This window comes from Monocercomonoides exilis (genome assembly GCF_001643675.1).
Source record: "Monocercomonoides exilis strain PA203 chromosome Unknown scaffold36-1065637, whole genome shotgun sequence".
Taxonomy (NCBI): Eukaryota; Preaxostyla; order Oxymonadida; family Polymastigidae; genus Monocercomonoides; species Monocercomonoides exilis.
In genome coordinates, this window is record NW_027150581.1 from 919976 (window position 1) to 938567 (window position 18592).

General features: G+C 34.9%; 4 protein-coding genes across 4 annotated transcripts; 2 read left to right on the top strand and 2 right to left on the bottom strand.

Moving 5' to 3' along the window:
• On the top strand, positions 1-8110 carry MONOS_15671fu16465 (uncharacterized protein; the record flags this gene model as incomplete). Its single annotated transcript, XM_067868564.1, has 1 exon — positions 1-8110. One exon carries the CDS (start codon positions 1-3, stop codon positions 7582-7584), a length of 7584 nt encoding a protein of 2527 aa, XP_067723760.1. The 3' UTR covers positions 7585-8110.
• Positions 8111-11953: 3843 nt separating this feature from the next.
• On the bottom strand, positions 11954-13245 carry MONOS_12809 (Iron/manganese Superoxide dismutase). The gene is made up of 4 exons (XM_067865457.1): positions 12882-13245; positions 12456-12803; positions 12366-12391; positions 11954-12289 (listed from the first exon to the last, which is right to left on the bottom strand). The coding sequence occupies exons 1-4, from the start codon at positions 13231-13233 to the stop codon at positions 12071-12073; spliced, it is 945 nt and encodes a 314-aa protein (XP_067723761.1). The 5' UTR covers positions 13234-13245; the 3' UTR covers positions 11954-12070.
• A 234-nt stretch (positions 13246-13479) lies between these two features.
• MONOS_12808 (uncharacterized protein) lies at positions 13480-17774 on the top strand. The gene is made up of 8 exons (XM_067865456.1): positions 13480-13573; positions 13643-14146; positions 14220-15249; positions 15768-15866; positions 15929-16064; positions 16171-16258; positions 16341-16411; positions 16501-17774. The coding sequence occupies exons 1-8, from the start codon at positions 13516-13518 to the stop codon at positions 17011-17013; spliced, it is 2499 nt and encodes an 832-aa protein (XP_067723762.1). The 5' UTR covers positions 13480-13515; the 3' UTR covers positions 17014-17774.
• Positions 17704-18556, bottom strand: MONOS_12807 (DNA replication complex GINS protein PSF1; the record flags this gene model as incomplete). Its single annotated transcript, XM_067865455.1, has 3 exons — positions 17704-18194; positions 18244-18416; positions 18482-18556. The coding sequence occupies 3 exons, from the start codon at positions 18554-18556 to the stop codon at positions 17855-17857; spliced, it is 588 nt and encodes a 195-aa protein (XP_067723763.1). The 3' UTR covers positions 17704-17854.
• Between the last annotated feature and the right edge of the window lie 36 nt (positions 18557-18592).

The window sequence follows — 18592 nt, forward strand, 5'->3', positions numbered from 1 at the left end:
ATGCATAACTCATCAGTCAAATTGAAGGAAATGACGTTGGAAAAGGCAGATGATGACGTGGTATTTGATACAAGAGCAAAATCATTCCTGCGCATTGATGACTGCTTGTTGATTAGAAAAAGAGGTTTCAATGGGTATTTTGTATTCAATGAAGGAACATGCGAAATGACAAACACCACTTTGAACATCGAAAAAAGAAATAACAATTGTGATATGATGATGAAGAGTCTTGTGAAGATGGAAGAAGAAGATTCATCGTTGCTTGTGAGAAACAGTGAGTGGAAGAACATTGTGTTTTGTGGGAACGGAAGCATTTTGAGAAATGGAGAAGGGTCATTTGAAGGAATCAAAAACTGTGCTTTTTCAAACATCACAATGAAATTCATGGAAACAGATGAAATGTCAATTGAGAAAGGGTCAATGATGAAAATGAGCATTATGGAAGATTGCCGAGTTGAAAGATCGATGAATGTGCTGGAGGAAGGGATTGTGAGTGGAACAGAAGGATCCGTTGCATTTTCTTGCAACAACTGCACATTCGTTCACAACAAAAGGATCGATCAGAAAAAAAGAAATAATGAGCATCTGGATACAACCCAATCTCAGCATTTCACGAATGCTAAATGGAATGAATGCTCAGCTCCATGTGGTGGAGCATTGTATGTGCATGAAAATTCGAGTGCAACGCTCACTGTGGAGAATTCGTCATTTGTGAAATGCAATGCAACTTCAACACAAGGCGGAGGAATTTATGCTTTAAACATAGCTGAATGTACTGTGAAGCATTCCGTGTTTGAAGAGTGTTATTGTGCTTCATCAACAGACTACGGAGGGGCTGGTGCGGAGGTTGAAGAGTTGAATGTTCAAGTTCTTTTCGAAAATTGCATGTTTAGAAACTGTTTGTCGCAAAATGATGCAGGAGGCTTATTTATCGGAACATCAAAAGCATCAAAAACAAACGATTGTGTGCTGGATTGTTTGTTTATCAATTGCAGTGGCAATAATGCTAGCAATGGTGATGGCGGAGGACTGATGAATTGGAACCAAATTGATAAGATTGTGACAAAAAACTGTTTGTTTAACGGGTGTCATTCAGATAAGGAAGGCGGAGGAATTTCTTTAATGGTTAGAAGCTTTTCAGGAAGTTTGATTTGTTTTTGCTTTTTCCACAATAACAGTGCTCCGTTCGGGAGTGATGTACTTGTCAGCCAAAAAATAGATTATTCCCAACTGATTTGGTGTTTTTCAACAAAAACAGATGGGCTGAGATATTATGATGGGGAAGATAAAAGTGATTGGTTGCCAAACAATGGGGGGAAATGCAGATTCGTCTCCTCCAAATTGACTCAATCCAAAGCGAAAGATACATATAGCTGCGGGTTGAATGAGAGTTATGCCTGTCTAACAATCAGCCATTGTCTTTCCCAATTGATCGTGGGGTTTGTGGAGGAAATGAAGGTGTTGAGTGGAACAGTTGTGGAAGGCAAAGGAGTTGACATTGGTGATAAAACGATCTCTTTGAGTGGAGTTTCTCCCTCTGGCTCTTCTGTTGAAACAAAGTTTGAGGGAAGTGGATTGAGCCTATTTTGTGTTGGAGCAGGGGAGTTGGCTGTGAATGATCTGTCAGTTGTTCACAACACCTCATTTGAAAACAACAGACAATGCAGATTATTTGAGATTCAAGGGGTTGGAGGGATCAATTTGGAGAGAATGGACATTTCGATGGATGCACATCATTCAGAAGAGAGGAGCATTCAAAACTCACTTGTGAAAGTTGATGGTGGAGAGTTGAAAATGAAAGATGTGAAATGGTCGCAAACGTACAGCACCGCAAGTGCGATATCTCTTTCTCAAGGATCGTCTGTTTCATTGTCTCTGGATAACTGCACATTTAGCAACATTGTGAGGACAACAGCCGGATCATCGTTGATAAGTTCAGGTGAAGGGTCGTTTTCGATTACTCTTGAAGGATGCATGATTGATGGCTGTGGAAGTGAAGCCTCTGATTTTGGAGGAGGGATGATGATTGAAGTGGGGAATATTGGTTCATTGAGGATGAATGGAGGGTTTGTGAAGAACTGTTATGCCTCGACCACTCAAGGGAGAGGAGGAGGGATTGGGCTGAAAGTGAAAGATACAAATGCAGATTTTTTAATATCATCAACATTTGAAGGAAACAGGGCGAAATGGGGAAGTGATATTTTCGTTGACTCGATCGATCTGGGAACGACTGCAACAAGTGGGAAGATAGCGTGTATTACAGGTTCATTGGATTCTTTTGATAAGGTGAGAGGATACGACAAGATAAACACGAGTTTGGCCATCCCTTTATGCATTTATCTCCTTCCCATTCCAGCAGAAATATATGTGAGCAATTCTGAGGCATGTGATCATTCACACTGTGGAATAGTCAAATTCCCTTGTTTGACAATGAAACATTCACTCACACGGCTAACAGGAGAAAAGAAAGTTGTTGTGAATGGAATGATTATGATGGGTGATGAATTGGCATTTGGTGAACAGAAGCATGAAATCAGAGGAAATGATGATCAAAGTGGCTGGACAGTCTCTGATGCAAGTTCGACATCAAACTCAGCGATGATAACAACAAGTTTTGAAACAGAATTATCAAAAATTATCTTCTCTCTTCCTCATTCTTTTTCATCACATTCCACTTTCATTTCGTCTTCTTCACAACTGACTTTGTCTCATTGTTCTTTGATTCTTCAAGCACCTTCATCAGAATTGGTATTGCTATTCTTATCTGTTGAATCTGGAATCCTGACGATCGACAACTTCTCTGCTTCTTCAATCACTTTGAGTGGAAATCCATTGATCTCTTTGTCTGGAACCGGAACAAATGCCGAGTTAATGAACACCAAATGGCTGAACATGACGAAAAGCAATTTCACAAAAATTGAAAGAACAGCAGGATGTGGAGGCTGTGTGAACATCAATAACAGCAATGATGAAAATGAAAATTCAAATGGAGAAATCAATATCGAAGAGTGTGGCTTTGATGGATGTTGCGTGCTGTCTGATGGAGGCAAAGGAGGAGCTATTTTCGCACAGATGAAAGGGAACACGCAATTGAATATTATTTCAAGCACATTTACGGGATGTGCAGCACCAGCTGGAGAAGCGAAGACTGGGTTTGGAGGAGGGATGGCATTGAAGTTGGTGGATGGTGATTCTTCATTTGTGATATCATCCCCTGCTTTTGATGATGATAATCCAAACACTGCCAAATATGGAAATGATCTTTTTGTTGAATCGCCAAACTTGACAAAGAGCATCACAAACGCATCCCTTCCGTTTGTATCTGAGAATCTGAATGATATTTCCTTGGATTCCATGAGCGGCTTTGATGGGAATGATACAGAGAATGCTGTTCCACTGATCTATTTCTGGAGAGCAATTGGCTCAGAGTTATTTGTTGGGAGCGAAGGAAGAGACATGGGTGCGTGTGGATTCTCAGATTATCCTTGCCTGTCAATCGATTATTCTTTGGAGCGAATGGTTGAAGGAAATGAAAGGATTATCAGTGTCATAGGAAAGGCGATTCTTCAGAAGAGTGTTGATGTCAGTGGGCTTTCAACAAGATCAAATAATACAGTCATGTGCTCTTTGGAATGTCTCTCTTCGCTTGAAGGAACAGAAGGAACGGCAATGAAGATTCAAAGTATTACCAATTTCGAACTGATAAGCTTTGTTGTTCCACCTTCATTCGCAAGTGGAGTCAATGTTTTGTTGCATATTGGATCAAGTGAAGGACTATTGACTCTGAAAGATTGTTCATTCAGCAAAAAGGAAGAAAATGAAGAAGAAGAAGAAATGATTAACTTTGGGTTGATCGAGGCAGATGAAGGCACAGTTGTGTTGGAAATTGTGGCAATTCAATCACTTTGCTTTTCACAAGATATTATTTCCGTTCATCCAACAACAATTTTGAATATGAAAAATCTTACGATGAAGAATGTTGAGCTTGATGGTGCAAGCGGATTGAGCATTTCAAAGAGTTCAAGAAGAGAGAAAAATGAAGTGGAGCAAGATGTTGTTATTGAATGGAGTTCATTCGAAGAAGTCACTCAGAATACAACTGATGATATTCCCATCATTCGGAACAAAAATGATGAAGAGCCATTGAAAATGGTTGTTAGAAACACAACAATGAAGAGATGCGGCGGATCGAAATGTGAAAAGGGAGGAGGAATGTTTTCTGTGTTGAATGAGGGAGGAAACTTTGACTGCTCATTTTGCACGATTTCTGAGTGCTTCTGCTCGAGCACAGGAAGAGGCGGGTGGCTGTTTCTGGAATGCACCTCGACAGCTGAGCAGCCTCTGAATTTTGTTCTGTCGAACATCACATTCAGAGACAACTCTGCATTCAGAGGGAGAGATGTGTATGTGAGATGCCATTCGATTGAAACACAAATTGTTGATGAGCAATTCTTGTTGGATTTCAGATTGCCATTTGTGAAGGAGCTGGCAATGTGGGGCTGCACAACAGACTCTTTTGTGGGTGAAGAGGATCTTCTGCTGAGGGTTGTGAAATATCAGAGCGAGACTATATTTGTGTCTATAACTGCAGACAATCACGCAGATAGCAAACAATGTGGAGAGGTCAATGCACCTTGCGAGTCGCTGAATGTGGGAGTTCAACACATCATTCCTTCATCATATTCTCAACTGCTTATCTCAAAGGAAACAGTTGTTGTTGGGGAATGCAGTGTTCAAGATATGAGCATCCGCTCACTGCAATCTCCTTCATCGGCTTTTGCGTATCTGAACTCAACAATAACCAAAGAGGAAAGTCTTATCACAACCTCAGAGAATGTTAGAATTGAGAGATTGAAATTCAATTTTGGTCAGTTATTTTCATATTCGGGGAGTTCAATCATTCATGAATCAAGTGGTCAGCTTTCTCTTTCATTTGTTGACTTCTCTTCTGTTGGAGGGTCAAATATCAATCAACCTTCTGTTGTTCTCAATTCAACCTTGCTGAGCATTGCAAAAGGGATTCTGCATGTTGACAACTGCTTAATATTGCTCCTTTCATTCAAGAAGCCATTCTTTCAGTTTTGTGGGGAAGAGATATCGTTGACAAACATGAAGCTGGAACAGATTGAATCAACAAGAAATGTTTTTGAGATTGGCAACTGTGGAAGCGTTGCACTCAATGGAATAGTTGTGAATGGAGTGAAATTGTCTGAGGGTTGCATCATTTCGATTGACAGTTCAACTTCAGGGGCAATTTCTGTTGGAAGCTCCTTATTCAAGAACTGCTCTAGGAATTCAGAAGGAGCTTCTGTTCTTTCTGCATCCTTGTCATCTGCTCAAATTGTTCTTTCAAATTGTTCTTGTTCAGACTGTAATTCTCTGTCAAACAAAGGAAGCATGATGGAGATGAACAATGCGAAGAATGTTTCCATGCACATTTGTGGGTTTGAAGGAATTCTTTCAAAAGAAAGTGAAAGCGAGAGGAAGAGAAATGATGCATTTGAAGAAATATGTGAATGGAGTGGATCACTTGTTCATTCAACTAATACAACATTGATGATGAAGGATGTGACAATATTGAATGCTTCTTCAGGTGGATTATCTATATCGAGCGGGAATGTGGCAATTGAGAAAGGAGAGTTTTTGAACAATAATCCATTCATTGAAAATTATCCATCATTGAGAAGAAATATCATCTGCTCTGATTCAGGATCACTGTCAATTTCCAGCTTGAAAGGGGGAGATGGAGTTTTCCCAGACATATCGATGTGGATTTTGAATGATGGATGCAGTTTTGAAGGGATTGTTTCTGAAAGAGCATCTTCATTCTTCATTCCGGTGTTGGAAGGGGCTTCGGCCAGCGAAAATGGAGGTGGAACAGAAATTCAATTCAAGGGAGCGCTTCTTCTGCCATGTGATTTGTCATTCCGACTGATTTTATCAGCTGGAGATACAGACCTGATTGAGACATATCATTTTGCAGAAGATGGGTTTGTGAGTGAAGCGGAAGCAGTTGGGATGGTGCCTTCGAGAAATCTTTCGTCGATCCCAGACGATACGGAGGTGTCTGTGATGATTGTGTATGGAAAGCGGTTGTCTGCAACTGATGCATTTGTTCTGAAGAACAGAAGCGAACCCAAGGCAAATGGGGATGAAAGGATTGCTGAAGGAGGAAAAGAAGGGAAATCGTATTGGTTGTTGATTGTTGTTGTGCTTGTTGTGATATTATTGATTGTTCTCATCGGTTTTATTTTGTTTGTAATTCGATGGAAGAAGGTTAAGAATGAAGCAGAAGATCTGAGAGAGATTGTGAATGATAACATCAGAAAGGATCCGAAGGCGTTTGAGATGGTGACGATGGAGATGTCGCCAGAGGAGCAGTGGAGGAGAGCTGAGAGGGAGGCAGAGAAGAAGAACGATGAGAGAATCAAGAAGAGGGTGTATGCGAAAAGCTTGGGACATTCGGAGTCATCGGAGCATCTTCTGTCAGAGAGTGGATCGACTGAATACATTTTGGGCAGAGACTCAGACAAGATCCCTCAATGGATGCTTGAGAAGGTTGATGAAAAAGAAGATGAGGAAACAAGAAAAAGAACTCCATCTCCATCCACTTCATCCACTTCAACCACAGACACTTCAGATACAGAATCCACATTTGTTCGAGGGGAGGACCTGTGCCCAACCACTTCATCGATGTCGAATCTGGTGGATGCAATGGCGTGTTCATCTCCTCATGAGAAATTGATTGTGGATCTGAGGGATTCGCTGTTCATGCTGCTTCATGGAAGGAATGAGAAGAAGGAGATGGCGATAGGCACTCTGAAGGAAAGAGAGCAGACAGCTGCCCAGGTCTTGTTCTGGGTGGCCAATCTCGCCCTCCACTCATTTTCCGAGATGGACAACCCTCTTCAGTCACTTGTCAATCTGAGCCCACACATTGTACTATTCTCTGAGCACATGGTCATCTGCATTGTGATGCACTCCGACTTCTCATCTGACGATGATTCGGATTCATCATCCATCTCCTCGTCAACTGTTGCGACATCTGCCAGCAATGATGATGATGAGGAGGAGGAGGACTCTCTGCCCTCGTCTGCCTTTGAGGATGAGGATGACAATTTCAAGAAGGAGTGCCTGAGGTGGAAGGCGCCTGAGCTGCAAATGAACAAGAAGATGGGGGCAACAGAGAAGTCGGTGGCATTCTCGATCGGGATGATGCTGTGGGAGTGCCTGACACTCCAGATCCCGTTCGGGGAGTATGGGGCAGAGGCAGCTGGGCAGAAGATTGTGAATGGAGAAGTGCCGAATGTGGGGCTGGTGAAGGACACACCATATTTGGAGTTTTGGAGGTTGTGTGTCTCGTGGAATGAGGCAGACAGGCCTTCTCTGAGCGGGATGAAGCGAGAGCTGATTGGGCACTTTCCAGCTGGGGCAGTGATGGTGACGCTGACAGATGCAATCTGCGATTCTTTGCGAGACGAAGACGAAGAGGAAGAGGAAGAAGAGGGGATGGAAGAGGAAGAAGATGGGATGAGCGAAGCGATAAGCAAAGAAGAGGGGAGGAAAAGTCGAAAATACTTGTGATGATGGTCGTATTGGTTGGCATTCTTTTGAGAAGGGCTTTCTTTGCTTTCTTCTTTGACTATTATTCGTTGAATGGGAAGTGGAGAGCAGAATGTGAATTTTCCCAGTGAGTTCAGACTGCTTTCCATTTTTCGACTTTCTTCAAATCAGAATCAAAATGTTTCAAAAATGTGTTATTTTCTTTTTTCATTTTGGTTTTTGTTTTCAACTTTTTGTGGAAGCGAATGTATGTTTTATGGTGCTTTTAGCATCACCATTTTTTCTGTCAATAACAACATCAGGATAATTCTCACGAGATGCATTGCAATGAAACAGTTTCTTTAATTTATTGTGAACATTTTAAAGAACATCAAACTGTTTCACGCATCAACTCATGAAATAAATGGAAAGAGATTTTTTTTTTGTCATTTGTCAGTAACTTTCACTGACGTTCAATGACAAATTATGACAAAAATATTCCTCAATTGACATTTCGTGCCAAAAAAAAAAAAAAAAAAAAAAAAAAAAAAAAAAAAAAAAAAAAAAATATATATATATATATAAAGAATCTGAACATATTTATTAAAAATAAAAAATTTTCAAAGGAATACGAATTGTTTCATGCAGATTTTTAAATTAATTATTATTGCACAGTTTGTGCATAACACACAATTTGTGCAAAAAACACCGGACAAGATCGATAACACAATAACCGCAAGAAGAAAAATTCTGATAATTTTCCTCAAAATATATCTCGTCAAAACAAACTCACGTGACATACAAGGCTTTCATAACTTCCTCGTTTATGCTCAGAAAAGATATATATCGAAATATCGGAGAAATAGGATTTTGAGTTTCTCCGAGATTTTAATAATTATTTATTTCTGAGCACAAATAAAGCTGAAGTGAAGTCTTGTATGTCACGTGAGTTTGTTTTGATAAGATATATTTTGAGGAAAATTATCAGAATTTTTCTTCTTGCGGTTATTGGGGTATCGATCTTGTCCAGTGTTTTTTGCACAAACTGTATAAGGAATTATGAAATCGTTTTGAATAACCATTTTTGACAAATCATAAATATCTTGTAAGTCATTTTGTCAATGTTCATATATTTTCTCTTGTCATGTTACAGTGGTATTGAAAAAAGAAAAGAAATAAAAGAGAAGAGAAGAAATGACTTTTATTTTAAAAAATTTTCAAAGTGGGAATAAATGCATTTGTAAAATTATCGAATTAATTAATTCCTATGTTATTTTGAGAAAATATTTATCATTTGGGACAAAATATTTGACTTCATGCATTTTCATTGAAATATTATACACCAAAGATGAAATTCTTGTGATCAAAAAATGCAATTTGAATGGGTTCGTTTTTTGACATTCGTGGAATGTTACAAAACTTTTTTATTATCATCGATTCGGTTTGTTTTAAGAAATGAAAATCTAATAAACAGTATGTTCATAAACCCACTCATTTGCAAAAACACGCACACACTATTATTTTGAAATTTGAGAAAGACATATTAAGTTTAGAGCGAAACAAATATTAAAAGCTTCGTTCATAAAAAGCTTGAAAGTCTGTATTTTCCCCCATTTGTATGTTAAAGATTGAATATTGTTGCGAAAGTTGAGGATAATTGAAGGAAAAAAAATTTGTTGTCAACAGAATCCCAATAGAAACTCTCAATAACTTCTTTTTAATTGATAATTAAAATCAACAGTTTGTCTTCAATAATTCTTGAAATCAATTTGAAAAACAAAAAACAGAATAACATTTTCTTTATAATTTGATATGAAACCTTTGGAAAAGAATTTTTAAGATTTTTTTCAATGAATGCCCAAGTGGTGATCATCAATTTGATTAACACCTTAAAAAAATCATTAAGTCAATATTATTTATGCATCAAATGAAATTTATTATTAATAAGAACATTATCACTATCTGTAAATTCGGATCTTTCACTATTCATAATATTGAAAATTGTCAAATAATTTTTCGATAAAAGGGATTATGATCATTAAAAACAATAGTCAAATAAAGGAAAAGAGGGAGATCTTTTCTTATTTTTCAATGTTTCATGATGAAGAAATCTGCTGGGATTGATTTAGGTTACAAATTTTATCAGACAAAAAGAAGAAATGTGAGAAGTGGGGATCAATTATGTATTTTGCAAAGGATTCTGTTCAGGGCAGAATATTTTGGTGTTCAAATTTAAAATACAGAAATACGGTATTCATAGATATTCATATGAAAAATTCCAGATTAGGAATTTCTCAAATATTGCTTCTGCTGCTCTTCATATTTGTTCGATAAAAAAATAAACACACTTGCATGTTGCTAAATGTCAATAAAGAGACAGTTTCAAATAAAAAGAAATAATCACTACAAGATTGAGTTTCAATCCTGGTCACAATTTTGAATATCTGGGAAAAGATGAACAGATCGTCGAAATAGATGAAATGCTGCTCAGACATAGAAAATATTAACGTGGAAGAAGAAAAAAGAATATTTGGCTTTTTGGCATAGAAGAAAGGAAAACTGGAAGTTGTCAAAGAAATTTCATAATTATTAGTGTGAAGAAAAAAAAGGAACAATTATTACCATTAATAATGACAAACATAATTCCAGATTCTTCAATTTATTCAGACGTATGAAAGGCTTTCACTTTATTGAAATCATCAGGATTCGATCATCACATTGAATGAAATAAATACAGATTTAAAATAGAAAATGGCATATGAACAAATATTTCAATAAATGTTTGGAGTGAATTTCGAACATTTCTCCTTTTGGTAAAAATTCATATTTGATGCACTGACGAGACAATCGAAGATTTTTTTCAACAAAAATAAAATCCGTGGAATTTTCTGAATTTGCGGAGGGCATGTTTTTTTATAAAGAAGTGGAAAATAAGAAAATGGGAACTCCGATCGAATTTTGTGACGAAGAATCCAAGGAATCAAAAGAATCTGACGGACGTGATGATTCTTCTTTAACAGAAACAGAAGAAATACCATCTGACAGACCATCTGATAGTGATCATATGGGGTAAAATATGAGACTTCAAACTTTTTCATTGAAAAATTATGCACTTTTGATCAACTTTTTGTGTACAAAAATTTATTGAAAATGAGAACAACTTTTGAATTACGTGTGAGTTCACAAAAAGGTTTGTTATTATATCAATGATGTTTGTTTTCAGATATGAAAATAAAAATTATTATGAAATCTGGTTAAATTTAATAATGTTATAAGGTAAACAATTTTTTTATGCTTTGTGCATTAAAAGCTTGAAAGTCCATATTTTACACCATATAGATGAAAAAGACATGGAATACATCCCTCTAAAAGTTAATTTTTTCACTCCTTTTTTAACACTTCAAAATTCATTATCACTTTTCAATAGCTCTATTCTTTTATATCAGACACTATTTGTTTTTATTATAAAAATGAAAATAAAAAAACCTTGAAATTATTGGGCATCTATCGCATTGACTTTTGTCGCCATAAGCTTCACTATTTTTTTCGAATTGTGAAAAGTTGGAAACTTCAAGCTTCATTATAGAAAAATAATGTTATCCGTTGAATGAATTTTTTGCGATCAAAAAATATAAACGAAATGTGTTAATTTTTTGAAATGCATATGAAGTCACAAAACGTTTTGTAATAATATTATTGTCTAAATTTTTTTGAAAAGTTCCTTATGTTAAATTTTCAAATAAAGAAAAAATTTCATATTTCGATCAAATTTCTGTTCCCACTCACGAAAATACGCAAAAATGGAAATAATAACATTGTCAAGATTTTGTTTTCATGACAGCGAATGTTTGTGAGTGGAAACATAAATTTGATCGAAATATGAATTTTTTATTTTATTTGAAAATTAAACAAAATGAACTTTTCAAAAAAATTTAGACTAATAGATAACTGTTTTCTGAAATGAAAATCCAATTTATTTTGAATTACAATAAATATTCAAAATAGTTATGAGTGGAATAATACATAATGCGTATCGTTCAAAAAAGCTTGATAGTCCACAATATCCACCATATGCGGACTGGATAATTTTTCAAGATTTTTCAAAACACTTGACAGAAAAAACTATATTTTAATCACTTCACAAATCTTTCATTATTTGCGAAATGTGGAAAAAATCTGTCATTTGGTTTACCAAAATAATAACAGACATTTAATATCGTTCAAAGGCAATGATTAATTTTGATCAATTAAACAACTTTTTTTTTGATTTTCATTTTTTTAAATTTCAGTATTTTTTTCTTTTTTTGGTTTGTTTGTTTGAAAATGTTTCAAGATGACAAATAAATAGAAATATAAGACAAGCATACAAAATAACCAAAATTAAAAACTTTAAAAAGATGAGAATAAACAATGTAACAATTATTGCTTATTGTTGGAATAGATATTAATTTTTGTATTGTTGAAAAATTGAAAATTCACATCAAATTATTTACAAAAATTGATGACATTCAGTGATAATTTTTTCGCATTACTGTGATTTAGTCTGTTGAGGTTGCTGTTGTTGTTGATTTTGTTGTTGCGACTGCGCAACCATTTCATCAACCTGCTTTTTAGTTCCTTCAGAAGAACTAGCTCTTAATCTTTCTTCGACTGTTCTCCAATTGACATCCTTTTTAATGTAAGTATCTACGAACTGTCCTTTATTTCCATTAAATGATTTCGGTACAACATCATTGAAGCAATTGATCTGAAAATTAGAAATAAAAAAAATATTTATAATTATTTAATAAAACTATTTAATCATTCATAATCAACGAGCATACAATGATAACTGGCGCATATTTTGTAACTAAGCATTCGAAAGACAATAAAATTATTAAAAAATTTTGTTTTTATAACAGAAAATAGGACACCTTTAGACATCTCATTATTATTTACCCATTCAATTACAATTTCCTCATTTTGAGGCTGCATGCAAACAGTAATCCATCCATTTTCATTTTTATGTGCATCACCAACATGTGCTGCCTCTTTCGCGAATGCGCTTCCAGTTGGGAATTTCTTTGCAAACAAAAATTGGGCCATTGCAAACGGCTTTGTTTCTGATGCAGTATTAGCGAAGAAAAGTTCTGTAAGAACAATTGAACACCAAATATCATCAAGTTTTGCTTGCATAGCGTGAATAGCTTGTTCATTTTTGGGTTCAGATTTCTTTAAAACTTCAAACTGACCTCGAAGTTGATTCATCGACTTAACATTATCTTTAAAATTCAATTAAAAATAAGAAAAATAATTTTCATACAATTCAAAAAAAAATATTTCTAATGATAATTGCAAACTGCGATAGTTTTGAAGCAATGTCTGAATTGAAGAATCTTCAACTGTTTGAAGTTTTTGACCTTTCAACATCTGTTCTATGACTGAACTTTGATCTTTATATTCAACGAGCTCGCTTACAACATCATTCAGATCAATTTCATTTGTAGCCGCTTGAAGTGGAAGTGAACGCATTGGAGAAATGGACCCTTTTAAAGGCATCATGGAAGGAAGCATCATAGAGCTGCATCCACAACACGAACATGAAGGATTAATTGTATTCCTTAAAGGCATTGCCATTGAAGAAAAGCCGGTGAAAGGACATATTTGACTGATTGCAACTGAAAAACAAAACACTAGTAAATTAAAAAGCATTTTTTAAAAAGATTAACCAAAAAATGTTTGCTGTACAATTGTAAATAACTAGATCACATCAATAGCTACACTTTTCAACAATTTGTTTACAAATACATTTTTTCTGACCATGGGAAAACTTCCAAAAATGGATTAATTTTATCTTGTTGATATGTGTACCAGTTTAATATGGCTATAAGCTTAAAAATCACACAATACTCCATTTGCTAAAAGCCAAAAATGATAATGATAATTTATTATAGAATTAGATCAATCTTTGTTTATTAATCAAATAACATTAAGATGCATTGCATTATCGAACACAAAAATCCACTAAACATTACAGAAGAAGAACTTAAAAGTATTATTTTTGGTTAATGTACATTGCAATTAAGCATTATTAACAAATTGTTACATTTTTTGCTAAAAGACATTATTTTTTTGCTACATTTGACTCATTGCAAAGATAAAGATCCAATATTAACCTACTTGATAGAGTGCTTTCAAATTACTCCTTACGATGTTTTGTTCGAAGTTGTAAACAATGATTTATTTAAAATACTAAAAAGTCTAGTTAATGTTGATAAAACTGATGGAATCGATTTAGCCCTTGCTTGCATTGAAAAGATTGCTCAAAGAGGCGCAAAAGAAGCACATGAATTCAATGTGAATGCTTTTGACCAGAAGATAGAATTGTGGGTTCTCGATTTTCTTCTTTTGATTGTTCTCAGTGAGAAGATGTCATCAGAATCTCTCATTATGGCAAGCAGAGCATGCTTTTTTATCTTGAAAAGTTGTGGACTTCGGTCAATTACCTTGGATCCATGCACCAAAGTTTTACTGAATCAAATAAAAAAGGTTGATGTATCAACATCTGAAGTTGAGTCAATTGCGGAATCAATTTTTTCTTTAAAATGTATCGCCGAAGGAGCAAGTTTGAAGACTATTTGAATTTTGTATAAAATTTAATCATTATTTCTTTTTAATTAATACCTTAAAAATTTTAGAAGTGAGAACTTTCTTTGTTGAATACGGTGTTATTCCTGTTGCAGTTTCCCTTGTACACAGTCAGCACGTGCAAATTCGTAAACAAGCGCTTCTTTTGTTGTCAACTCTCACGCTTTCATCAAAACAAACGCTTAATGATCTTGTTGCTAAACATAATATACTCAAGCCTCTTATTAAGATTTTGACGTCAACAGCCAGAAAATACATGCAAAAGGAAAAAAAGAAATCTTTGAATGAAGATAAATACCACAAAGCAAATAAAAGTAGAATGGTTACATTAAAAACAGGCTATATCGAGAACTCAGACACAGTCAAAGAGGAAGGGACAAAAAAAGAAAACGAAAGAAAATCGAAAGAAGAAGAAGAAGAAGACAATAATGATGATAATGACGATAATAATGATAATAATGACGAACTTGACCAGTTGATTGAACCAGCGCTTTCTCTTTGTCAATCGATGGCTATTGAGACAGGAGTGTCATCATCGTCACTTGCTCTCAACGCCCAACTGCGCCATTCATTCATCATTCTTGCCACAACATCGTCTGTGCCTGTCCGTGTGCGAGTGTCGAGCTGCGGAGTGCTCTGCGGAATAGTCGGCTCAGTCAGCGACGAAGACGTGACTGACTTGTGCAGCGACATTCTGGACACGCACGTCTCAGACATCATCAACAACATCATTTGCTCTTCGTCCAGCCACCGTCTCGTTAGAATGTTCATTCAAATCATCTCCTCTTTGCTCCGCTCACACACCCGCACTGTTTTGACACGATGTGCTTCTCAAAATGTTTCTCCAATCCAATCAGAATTGCCGACTGAAGATGGTGCATCATCATCGTCATCATCATTATCTTCAACGGTAGATGATGGATTAGCAACTTCTTCATCTCAACCGAAACAAACATTTCCATCTTTATATTCTCGACTCTTAAAATATATTAATCAACTTGAAGGCAACGGATTTTTTGATCTTTTGCCTCTCGTCCTCAATTGGGATGATCCACCAATCAGAAGAGAAAGTCGAGATTTGTTTGAGATAGCCCAGAATGTTTTTTCAAATAATAAAAAATTCAAACAATTAATTTAACTATTAATTTGTATTATAATATATTTTCATTTTTGTGTAAGTTATTTTTTTTTACGAAATTGTTTGAGATCTTCATTTGATCAACTTGTTTATTTAATAAAATTTTTTTGATCATCCTAAACAACTTGTTGAATTTATTGCCTTTTGGTTTTTTTTTCCAAATGAAAACAGGGGCAACAGGTTTAGAAGTTGCACAAACAATCCTATTTTTTATTGGAGTTTCTATCACTGCATTGAGCATCTTGTTTTCCATTGTTGGATTAATTTTGACAATATGTGCTCACAAAGCATTTTTCAACAGAATTTGGAAAGTTAGATTATGGATTGCAATATTGTGCATTGGATTATCTGTTTGATTTTTCTCTTAGTCGGTTTTAATAATTTTTTGGGAAAAATTTTTTTAGGTTTTTTCAGTAACCTTTTCACAATTTTCTTATGGTAATTTTTCGAAATTTTCAAGAAGAAAACTTAACTATCAAATTTCTTCTCCATTGTGGTACGGCTTATTCGTTGCGCTCGTTATTACACTTGGAGCTTTAATGAAATCATATAATAACAAGTGTGCGAATTCAAGCGAAAATTTGAAGAAAAATAATACTCTAATTTATTTCATAAATATAGGAAACGTTGCTTTCCTTGCTTAGGACAGGAAGCATTCTCATTTCTTGTTAGCATTTTCTTCGGCATTGTGACTGCAATTTTGCAAGTTGTATTTGTCATTCTCGATCTTTTCCACATCTTTGATTCTGTTAAGCCTGTATGATATTTCTTTTTTCATTTTAAAGACATTAAATACTTCTTTTCTGACGTTCTTTGCACTATTTGAAAAAAATCTACGTAATTTTGTTAACCTTTTCCATCAGACTGGAGTGATTGTTTTTGAATCATGGATAGGTCTTGTGCAAAAAGGAGTTGGAATTATTTGCGTTTTATTTGCTTTGTTATATTATGGTCTGATTCAAAATTATTTTTTAATTGAAAAATTAACAAATTACACAATTTTCTATTTTCCATTTATTTCTAATTATTTCAGGATTGGGAGTTCGAAAATTCAAAAATTCTGTGATGAACGTGCACATGAGAAAAACGCTTACAACGCAAACAGTATTTATTTTTATTTATTATCATTTTTAATGCAATATTCTTATGATGTGTTTTTGATTTTTATAAATCCTCTGAATGCATGGCATAAGGTCATTATGATGGTTGCGATTGTTATTGTTGCCCTGGCCTCGCTCTGCAACACTCTTTTTCTGACGCTTGTCAGCGAACGAATTGCGGACAGGGATGTTGAGCTGCATCCAGAATACGGGAATAACCAGGATGTGGATGAACTCCCTGGACTTAACACGATTCATGTGAGTGCGACGCTTGCAGATGATCTCCCATCGTTTATCATAATGCTCTGCCTCTTCTTCTTCACCATCCACACAGTCTTACACTTCGTTATTATTCCTGTTATCTCTTCTCTTCGATATCCAGTCACTCTTCTGAAGGACGAGCCTTCTCAGCCCTCTTCAGGCGCTTCCAGCAAGGAAAATGCACAAGAGAGGACCTCTTCATCTTCATCATCTTCATCTTCACACACAAACACTTCAGAAACAGCAGCAGCAGCAGCATCAGCATCAGGGATGCCTCGTTCAGTTCTGGTGGAAATGAAGCCATTGGACAGCGCTGATACATCCTCTGTCAATAATGCTGTGTGATTATTCAAAAATAAAATAAAAAATTAAATTAAATGAAATGAAATAAAAAAAAGCACTGATGTCATTTCGCTTCGTTGCTTCTCTTTTCAGTTTGTGAATAGCGATTTCTGTTTTCTTCGCCTTTTGTAAGTTAAATATGTTTTTTTTAGGTTGTAAATGTGATGTTTTTGTTCCATGTATTGGCTTTGATGAAATTTTTTTCTTTTTCTGCAAGTTAAACATTTAATGTGCTTAATAAAAATATTCTCTCGCTTTATTCAAGCGATGCAGTATTTCTGTAAGAGCCTTTTTGCACTGCTTATATTATTGGTATCATTTTTTCTGTTCTCTATTAATCTTTTAAGTTTGATTAAGCGAGATGAGAATCTTGCTCTAATCATCATATCATTTGATCTCGTTCCTCTTTCGAATGCTTTTTTATACATTTCTACTTTCTTTTGGAGGCTTTTTCCTTATTCAAACGAGGATTCTGCCTTTCGAAGTTTACATTTGTTTAGAGAATTATTTAGCGGAACAAATTTTTAATCATATCTGCAATATTTTTTTAAGTTGATGGATTTTATTCGTGTATTATTACCTCAAATTTATTATAAATTATTTTTTTCTCCCAATTGATTTACTGTTTTTATTTTAGTGAAGTTAAGTTGGGCAGCAATCTGCCTTTCATTTTTTCATTTTCAAATCAAAAAATTTTCTGTTCTCTTCATATCACTTTTGATTTTCTTTGAAATCATAAAAGATGGAAAGCTGCACGCAGTAAATTTGAGCTTTACATCTTTTTCAAAACTTAAAAACTACAAACAATTTATAATGAAACATAAATTACCAAAATCAAGAATGATCAAGTTGGCAAATGCTCTAAAACTCCTTGTCTAATTAAAGGTTCTGCATCAATTTTGTTCATTGACATTTGAGAATCTTTTTGAATATCCATTGGCTTTCCAAAATGATCAATTACAGAATCCATTGTCTTCAGTGCACGGACACATACAGTGACCGATTTTGGTGGGAAAATATCATTTGTCAATTCCAAATCTCCTAATGACTCACAATACTTTACGACAATTTGACTGTATTGCCTATAAAATCGTTCTTCTTGAGAATGAAGTTTTCCCTTCAAATGCTCAGGCAAATAACCAATTTCCCATTTAACAAGTTGTATTCGTCTCATACGGTAATCACTACAATTACAGAATTATAAACAAAAATTAAAAGCTAGAGAATACATACAAATATGCTTGAAGAATTCTTCTGTTTTGTTGAATTCTTGTAAATATTATAACAAAATATGGATCAAATAATTTTCTTTCTTCTTCTTTAGCCCCCTTAAGTTGCTTAATCATTTGATTGCTCTGAAGCACTAAATCATGAAGAATTTGCTTAACTTCCTTCACATTTTGATCCTTTGAACAAAAAAAGAAAGAAATTATAAATTCCACCAATAAATCATTTCTCGACTGTTACAAACATCATATCGAGGAAGCCAAGGAACCCTTTGTAATTCCTGGAGAAGTATAACGCCAGGATGTTTTGTTTCAGACATTTTAAAATAAAAATTTGAAGATAATTAATTAAAATT

What these genes read in the sequence shown, in the direction of transcription:
- MONOS_12809 (XM_067865457.1), bottom strand. Translation starts at nt 13,233, where the DNA reads ATGCTTTTTAATTTACTAGTGTTTTGTTTTTCAGTTGCAATCAGTCAA. An exon ending in TAATAATGAGATGTCTAAAG is followed by an intron (nt 12,392 to 12,455) that starts GTGTCCTATTTT and finishes TCGAATGCTTAG; the next exon opens with TTACAAAATATGCGCCAGTT. An exon ending in AATATGCGCCAGTTATCATT is followed by an intron (nt 12,290 to 12,365) that starts GTATGCTCGTTG and finishes TCTAATTTTCAG; the next exon opens with ATCAATTGCTTCAATGATGT.
- MONOS_12808 (XM_067865456.1), top strand. Translation starts at nt 13,516, where the DNA reads ATGCATTGCATTATCGAACACAAAAATCCACTAAACATTACAGAAGAA. An exon ending in ATGTATCGCCGAAGGAGCAA is followed by an intron (nt 14,147 to 14,219) that starts GTTTGAAGACTA and finishes TAAAAATTTTAG; the next exon opens with AAGTGAGAACTTTCTTTGTT. An exon ending in AAACGCTTACAACGCAAACA is followed by an intron (nt 16,412 to 16,500) that starts GTATTTATTTTT and finishes GCATGGCATAAG; the next exon opens with GTCATTATGATGGTTGCGAT.